Source organism: Rhineura floridana, chromosome 8, assembly GCF_030035675.1.
Source record: "Rhineura floridana isolate rRhiFlo1 chromosome 8, rRhiFlo1.hap2, whole genome shotgun sequence".
Lineage (NCBI taxonomy): Eukaryota > Metazoa > Chordata > Lepidosauria > Squamata > Rhineuridae > Rhineura > Rhineura floridana.
The window spans coordinates 98,361,896-98,371,149 of NC_084487.1; the positions used below are offsets into that span (position 1 = coordinate 98,361,896).

General features: G+C 41.7%; 1 protein-coding gene across 1 annotated transcript; it reads left to right on the forward strand.

Annotated features, from left to right (window-relative positions):
- Nucleotides 1-285: 285 nt before the first annotated feature.
- Nucleotides 286-1,371, forward strand: LOC133390819 (tetraspanin-7-like). Its single transcript, XM_061640219.1, has one exon. The coding sequence runs from the start codon at nt 634-636 to the stop codon at nt 1,369-1,371; it is 738 nt and encodes a 245-aa protein (XP_061496203.1). The 5' UTR covers nt 286-633.
- Nucleotides 1,372-9,254: the final 7,883 nt, after the last annotated feature.

Below are 9,254 nucleotides of genomic sequence, written 5' to 3' on the forward strand. Positions count from 1 at the left end.
AATAGGGAAACCAGAGCCCATGACGGGTGAATTAGCAGCTGGTATACCAAGGAGGGGCATGCGACTGGAGAAGCTAGAATAGCAGTCTCTGGAGTGACTGAGGGACAACCAGGGAGGGGGCAGTCCTGATCTCCTCTGGTGTGTGAGAAACAGCGATTACTACAAGCACAGCTGTGCATCAGCCAGGATACCAATTTGACCAGTTCAGCTTTGCGGTTTTGTGCACACTTCTTTGCATTTTGTGGAATAGATAGAAAAAGATTTGTATCCTGGATTCTGACAAGGGAAACCAGGCAGAGATTTCTACACATTCTCCTCGGCAAGAGTGGCTCTAGGATCCCAGGAACAACCTCCACCAGCATACAAGAGCTTTTTCAACACTATCCCAGTACTATTGACCGTCAAAAACTTCCCTAGGAAGCATTCAATGTCTTTCAAGGATCCCCACTGAAGGTGATCACCACTATCCAACATACAAGGTGGAGAAGATTCAAGAAAACATAATCTAAAGGTGGCATTAAGCATCAGTCAGCACTGAGGACCATCTGTCAGCAGCCCCCAAGCGTCACCTCCTTCCCCCAAACCAGTCACCGGCACCTAAGAAATTTTACCTTCCATCACCAGAAAGGTACCATGGCTATGCTCAAGCTTTCGCTCATGGCTTTCAGCTTTGTCTTCTGGGCAGCAGGTCTAACCATGCTTAACATTGGCATCTGGGCCAAGATTTCACTGGGCACCTACTTGGTGCTCTCCACCAATGAATACCCCAATACTGCCTTCATTTTGTTGGCTACTGGCACAGCTGTCGTCGTGTGGGGCTTTCTTGGTTGCTTCAGTGCTGCCACTGAACACCGCTGCCTGTTGTGCACTTACGGGGGCTTTCAGCTGGCTGTATTGATGGCTGGCTTAGCAGCAGGGCTCTCTAGCTTGTTTTATCGCAAGGATATTGCAGAAGGTTTCCAGAATGGGCTCCGGGAAGCCATACGTTCCTACACTGAGGATGAGGACAAGGCAGAGGCTCTGGATTCTGTCCAGCGTGCCTTGAACTGCTGTGGGGTAGAGAGTTACCGTGATTGGTTTTTCTCACCTTGGTCTATGGAGCAACAGGCACCCAATGTCTCAGTGCCCATGAGCTGTTGCAAGGCACGCAAAGGTTGCCTGCACAGCCCTCTCCCTTTGGATGCCTGGGGCATTTACCGTGATGGGTGCTTCAGCAAGGTCTACGACTTCGTCATTGACAACATGTTCTACATTGCTACTGCGGCCCTTGGGCTGGCACTCATGCAGGTGGTGGGCATTGTGTTGGCTTGCCTACTGGCTGCTCGAATTCTGCCCCGTGCTGAGCTATCCAGAGGTGCCCTTCCACATTGAATATGGTGCATATCTCATGTGGCAACAGCACTGAGATCTTTTCTTTCCCCAGCCACTCTTCAGATTGAGAAGGTACTGTAATCTCCATCCTCCAAACAATTCCATCACCACCAGCCAGGCAAGGACCAAAGCCTTCAACCACACAGTGCTCATGCACTGCCCCTACACCTCATTATCATTACCATCCCATTGCTCCCACTGCAACCCCCTTTATCTACATTGTCCTCCTTTTCCCTGCTAATAGTGCCACTGTGCCAGAGAGCCTGCCTAGTATCTCCCTGTTCCCCATCTAACGCAGCCTCCCTTTAATGCCTTCCAAGGACTGGAATGGTATAGCAAAGCTAGAATTCTGCTGAAGTTCCTTTTGCTGACTTCACTCACAGTGGGTGGGCAGTCATCCCCACCACCTACAAATCTATTCTCAGTTTTGGTGCTTCTTAAAGCCACTTTCTTGCATCAACAATGGTGGGAAGAAAAAAAAGCTCATACCTTTTCCTGGGGCAGCTAACAGAAGTGTTTCGCAGTGAGAGAGACGTGGTGGGGGGGCATAATGGAGAAAACAAAGGAAGAAACAGAGACTTGTATAGTAAATTAGTCCCTGTGTTATGGGATGACAGTAGGAGAATAGCCTTTGTTACTTTCTTTTGGGAAGGCAAAGGAAAATTAAGGGTCATCTGTGGCAAAGGAAAGATCATGACAGTGAAAGGGGGACTGGAACTTTTAGCACTCTGTTATTCAACCATGGAAGACCAGATGAGGTGAGATGTACAGTACTTCCTTGTGTAAAATGGCTTTGATGGTTTCGGAAGGGGCTTATCTTAGAAAAATAATAGTCAATTCCAATTTTCAGACTGTGAAAAGATTCTCAAAGGACCCTTTGTGTTCTTAATATGCTAGGATAGCTAATTCCTGGCAAAATCAGTGAAAATGAAGAAGACTGTCAATGGGTTGTGTTTCTCTCCAAAATTGCTGCCAGGAAAATATGTCTTGAATGTACACCCTTCTAAACCTTCGTAGCAGCTTTATGTTATTTTTGTATGTGATTTCCTCCCACTCCCAGGAACATCTTTGCATTGTTGTTTTAGTGAAAAGTAGAGTTGTCATCATCTTTTTTACCAGCTGCAAATTTCCAGCTTTACTAATTTTTTACAAAACCTTTCCATAGCTTTACTTGATAATCCCGATGCTTGACTTAAATGTAACATTAGGAATCAGATCATATTTTGGCCAAGGCCTGATGGCTAAAATTGCTGTTTGATTTAAATATGAAAAAGATATGAAGGGTGACTTTTTCTAAACTAATCTTTACAATAAGAAATTTTAATGTTGGCTGGCTGGGAAATGGGGTGCTAATTCCACTGTAGTAAAGGGGTTTCATAGAAGATGCTGCAGAATTTGTAACCATGAGAGATCTAAATAGTCCCGCCACTGTTAAGCTACCATTCCTTTGCAGCTTTTCCACAAGATGAGCTGTCATATAAAATCTTTAGGCTGGAATAAAAACTGGTGCTATTATCATACTTATACATGTTTCTTGGCTTAAATAGTATGAATAGAAAGTGAATAGCTGCAGCATGCTCATTTTTCTGTTTGATTAGCCCTAGGGTCAGAGAAGAGGTTTTCAAAGGGAGGCTTGGAGGGCAGGGAAACTTTTACTGTCAAAGCACTTTGGGGAGTGTTTATGTCGGTGTTAGACTCTCCATCTGTAAAATACATACAAACTCCTTGCTGTCTATTCAACAAGCCAGTACCCTTGGACTGACAAGAAAAAGTGGTCAATAAATTCAAGGTTGAAAGAGAAGCTTTAGGACAGGGAAGAGAGACCTCAGATTACTCAAAGGAGTCAAACAAACAGTACCAGGCAGGAAGTTAAGAGACTGCTGTATCCAGTTAAGCAAACAAAATGGGGCCATGGCATTTGATAAAGGTTAAGGCTGGAACTCTATACATGCATACCTGGGAGAGCATCCCACTGGTGCCAATAGGGCTTGCTTCTGAGTAGACATGCACAGGATTGTATTGCACCAAAAATATTGCAGCGTGTGTGTTGCTCGAATGAAATGCAAAGAATATACTAGGGCCAAGTAGAAATGAGAATCTGTAACAGATATAAATGGCCACTTCAAACAGCATTTCAGTTCCCTGGGACAATTTAAAAGGACCAGGAAAATCATTCAGACTATCTAATACCAATTGGCAGTTTTGATCACTAGCATGTGAATAAATTAAGGTATCACAGACCAACTTCACTAGACAATTTTTTTTTGAACTTTAAAACTATAGGATGAAGCTCATAATAATGGACCTTCACCCTGCCCTAGTGAAGAAATTGCTGATTTCCGTACATTTTCAGAGGCAATCCTAACTGATTTCCCTTTCTTTAAAATGATTAATCCCTATATATATAAATGATTATGGGTTGTATATGGCTAAGTCTTACTCAGAGTAGATCCACTGAAATCTATGGAATTAAGTTAGTCATTATGTCAAGTCCATTGAATGGATTTTCTCTGAGTATGATTTAGCTGGATACAACCCTATAATATGAAACATGGGATATGCCATCATTTCAAAATAATATTTTGCTGAGGAAATTAATCTTTGGGAGGAAATTAATCTTTGGGGATCATGTTGGTTTTTAGACTGAGGAAATCATATCAATTGCTTCTTCTTTATAACATGCCTAACCCATTCTCTACATAATGTATATTTCAGTTAAAACTTTTTTTTTACTGAGAGTGCGGTCCTATGCATGCCTGAAGTCCCACTGAGTTCAATGGGACTAATTCCCAGGTAAGTGTACATAGGATTTCAACCTAATTGCTGTACAGCAATAGAACCTGCACATGAAAAATGATACGATGTTGTATTACTAGTTTTGATTCAGCAACTCCTCCTCCCTCAAGTTCCCATATCTCTGAGAAGTGGCATTTAGAGAGTATTTCAAAATGTGATTCACAGGTGTAAGAACATCAAAATAACTTGTCCTTGTTCTTTCCTATGTGACATCTAATATTTTATCTGTGAGCCCATTTAATAGGACCAGACATGTCTTGGGAAGTAGCAGTTTCCATAGGCAAACTTGCGATTGAAAAAGTCCACCTACTGTACTAGGACAAAAGATCTGTCTGCTCATTACTTTTCTCTTTTCAGAGTGTTCCCTTTTATGTCTTCAGAGCCCTTCAGACCCCAGTGTTCTTCAGAGCTGCACTTTGGTGGTCCTCCATGTTCCTTGTGAGGGAGTATATCCATTATAATAATTGGACTCATGGAAGCTGTCTGGCAGTCAAACCAGTAGAGCTGACATTATTGGATGCCATCCCAAGTCTTCAAGCATACAGTTTCTGCATAGTTAATTCTCAAAACATAAACCTGAGGGTTGGATACATGGGTCTTTTCCTTTCCATAGGTGATTATGGGAGACTCTTTTAAAGTCTTCAGGATTGGTGATGCCTATAAGAGTATAAATTCAGTAGAGGAAAATGTAACAGCTCATCATAGGGAGAAAAAGCCACAAGGTGAATATTCCGATTGAAAACTTAACATCTGAATATAAGACCTTGATGTCTGGGGAAGAGGAGAAGGGAGCTTTTTATTAGGGCATTTTCTGTACTTGTTACTTAGTTCTCTTTTATTTGATTCCTCAAGGCTCTTTAAAAAAATAATTAAATTGTAGGATTACCTTTTCTCAAAGGAGCTGATATTTTGAGATATCCATTTCTGTGCCTGACTTGTAGTATAATTTTTTTTCAGATGGTGCAATATTAATAGAGAAATGAACCATCATATGCCTTTGTTCATTATTTAGAGGTTCATTAGTTGAATAAATGTCACTGGTTTGTGTTAATAGTTTTAGTTGATAATTTGTAAATTCTGATGCAATATGCAAAGTCATTGTAACTGTAAGGTATGAATGTATTCTTATTCAAGTGAAACTCAGCACATGAGAAATATTATTGTTTTAAACTCATAGTATTGAGATCATAATGTATTTTACTTCTTAATTTACAGCCGAGAGAGTATCTTGATGCAGTACTGTGTACAACAAAAACACAGGAGCGTATCTATCTAATTTTTATTTATTGTATTAACCATTTTATCCTGAAAGCTGAGGGCAGGCTGCGATATTTTTAAAACCTGAACATTCTCTGGAATGCACTAAACCAGCCTTCCCCAAGTGGATGCTCTGTAGATGTTCTTGGACTTCAACTCTCATTAGTTCCAGTTAGCGTGGCCAGCTGTAGTTTCAGCTATGGGTCAAAATCCATCCATGAGAAAGTTTCGTACATTGAAGTCTTATAGGTATTTGTGTGTATGGTTTTGTTTTGTTTTATGGCACTTAGGCTTATCTCATAAAATTCAAATATGACCTGCTCCCCATCATAAAGTATATTATATAATATATATATGTAACATAGGCATGATGCAATGCCATGGTAGACAGGGCTTTGGCTTATATTTCAATACTTTTGAAATGACAGTTGCATTGATATTTTTGTTTCTCTATATTTGTATATTTTCTCTTGAAACACAGCAAGTCATTAAATGTAAATTGAAAAAAATGTCTGCATCAAGGAAAAAATGTTGCATATATGAAAAGACATCTTTATGCATGGAAAATGCATGTGCAACGGTCTATTGATCAATTACTGAGGGAGCCACAAAACACTTGTTCTTACCAGGAGCACTGCACTAGTGAGCACTGTACATTCATCTACAACTTTGTACAGAACTGCACACTAAACACATTTCTTTATGTGTTAAACACATAACAGATGATTAATATCTATTGCAATACCTCTTATTAATGTCCAGTTAAAATCTACACATTTTGAAGCCTTGTATGCTTATCATTACAGTCTTCCTGATATGAGCTAATAAAGCTTTGAAACCATGAATGACACTTGTCCATTTTACTGAAATTGCATTCTTTGAGAAAGCTACTGTGCACACTAACATTGCAGACAGGTAGATCTTTCACGAAGAAGGAAAACAGAATAATATATTCAGACCAACTCCATGGTGGTGTAAATGCTCCAGTTTAATAGTCCCCTGTGACGCAGAACAAAGGCGGCAGAACCGAGCCTGGGATTAAGACATTTAAGCTTACGTGTTACTTCTGTGCATACAGCACATTAGGCTTGCAATGTCAGAGTAGCACTGGCATGGGGAAGAAACTCCATGAAGAAGTGCCCTTTGCTATTTTTTCCACTCTGGTGAAAGCAAAAGGAGGCTTCCAGGGCCAGCACCAGGCATGACTGGACCCTTGGGCACCAGCCTGCCCCAGGCCCGTGGCACTATAGCCTAACCCCCCATACGGCAATGTGGGGCTAATAAGCATTGTGTGCAGCATGCATGTCATTCACAGGGATGGGAGAGGTAGGTAGGGTGTGCGTGCAGGCCTACTGAAGCCCACACTGACTATATTGGGAGTGTGTGTGCCTGGGAGCTCCCTCTCCATGATTGGGAGTAGACGCTGCCACGGATTGCTAATGGAATGCCACGGAATGGAAGCGCTACCCTCCCACCTTAAGGAGTGGCCCCTCTGGGCTGCAGGGGCGCTCTACCAGGGCCCAACCTGGCGGCCCTCTGGCACCAGCCCTGGAGGCTTCTATAACTGGCACAAGCATTTGGGAACCATATTCTGATATTCTTGATTGGAAAATGTAGTTGTGTATGTGAGGCGGGGGGGCACTAGTTTCTGTTATGAAGTTTTATTGAAGACAGTGGTGTGGAGAGAATTAAGGACTTTGTTTTTATCCTTCTCTGATAATATTAGAACTCTGGTTCACCCAGGCTGCAGTCATGTATAACATGTTTACTCAGGGATGGGAAACTTGTGGCCCTCTAGATCAGTTGTTCCCAAACTTTCCTTTCCCACAGACCACTTGAAAATTGTTGAGGGTGTTGGCGGACCACTTAATGATTATTCTGCCTGTTGTAGCAATTGTAATTCCATAAGAGTTCAAATTGTAATACAATAAAATACAATATAAAAAATAAAAGAGGCAATAAAAATACAATTAAAATCAATTTGAATACTGAATGCAATGGGTGTGCCATCTCCTGTCTTCAACCACAAATCCACAGACATGCCATGGACCACCTGAATGAAGCTCACAGATTAGTTTGGGAATTAGATGTTATGTGTCCCTTATTTTTACTGCCGTAACATTTATCTGTGGACCAATGGCACATTAACCTGTTTGAGTCTTCCAAAGTGATATTCATTGTAGTCATCTCATTAGCACAAGGATTTCCCCTTGCACAGCAGAACTTTCCCTCCCTCTCCATTCCCTGGGTGCCCCTCCCATTTGTTCTGGGGTTTTCTCCAACCTTCTGAAGCAGATTTGAAAGGATATGCATGTGGGCCACACGGGAAGAGGAGAGGGAGGGGAAGTTCTGATGCGCAAGCAGAAGTCTTTGCACAAACAGGACCACTTAACTTAATAAACAATAAATAAATAATACTTTGCTGGGTACAACCCTCAGTTTTTACCTATGATTTGCCCTGCTGCCATCATCATGAATATGAACATTTTCTTATACAGTAACGTTTTACTTCAACAAATAAAGGCAGTCATGCTTATTGGGGTATATGGTGCACATGCTTGCCACTGATTTTATTACATTCTGAAAACATTTTTATCTGAAACATATGGTAAAATAGTCCTTATGCTTCACAACCACTCTAGCAATTTTTTAATGGGGAAAATTCCACTTTCATACAATTTTCTTGCATTTACTGTGACTCTTGCCAAATTTGAACCTTGTTTTCTTTCCTACCATAGACAAAGCAGAGCAGCCTGAACCCAAGCCCTGGGTGAGCCTGATGAGAACAGTCATAGGGGATGGGGAGGGAAAAATAATGCCCCAATCAGTCTACTTCTTCCCCAGCCGTCTCTCTTTGGGAAGGAATATTGCTAAGCACTGGCTTTGAATGCAGAAGGTAGGGCTGTGCCAAAATCTGGCCTCTAATTTTTCAAAAGGTTTTCTTTCCATGCAAAAGAGGCTTCCATTTTTCTGCCTCATTCCCAGGTAGCACTTTAAATTTTCAGTGGGTGTGGGGTTTTGACCTTACCTTACTGCTGTGAGGCGGCCAAGGGTGGTGTGAGCTATTCTCTTTCCAGTAAACTCATCTTCAGCATTGTGTGGCTTCCCTGGCTGCCTGTGCTTTCTCATCTGAGAAAAGCCCTATGGGAGGAATTACCTAATTATATTTATTTATTAATTACATTTATATACCACCTTTCCTCCAAGGAGCTGAAAGTCATGTACATGGTTCACCCTTCTCCATTTTATCCTCACAACAACCCTATGGGGTAGGTTAGGCTGAGAGCAAGGTCACCCAGTGAGTTTCATGGCTGAGTGGGGATTTGAACCCTGGTCTCACATGTCATAGTCCAACACTCGAACCACTACACCACATTGCCTGATGTTTTCTTTGGGCTTTAACTGAAGCATGGGCACTGGAGAAGGCTGCAGAGTACGGAAAGTGGTGGGATGGTTGATAGAATGAAATAAACAACACTCAAGTCCCCCTCAGCTATTTCAAAAGTAAAGTAAGCATTAGAAAATCCGTAAGAATTTCACTACAATTTTATCTCCTCTTTTCGGTTGCAATTTCTTTTCTCATTAATTGACAGAGAATGGCCAGGGGAGGGGAACTAATTTGCAACACAGTACTAGTCAATCCTTGGCATCTCCAGTTAAACTGGAACTGGTCCTGGCAAACCGCTGCCAGTCAGAGTAGATGATATGGGGCTTAATGGACAAATGGTCTGGCCAGGTAGAAAGTGGTTTCCCATATTACTCTGATGAACAGCACAAGCAATGAGCCGCAGTGGTAGCTGCAGAGTGGCAATCTAGTAACAGGAAAAAAC

What these genes read in the sequence shown, in the direction of transcription:
- LOC133390819 (XM_061640219.1), top strand. Translation starts at nt 634, where the DNA reads ATGGCTATGCTCAAGCTTTCGCTCATGGCTTTCAGCTTTGTCTTCTGG.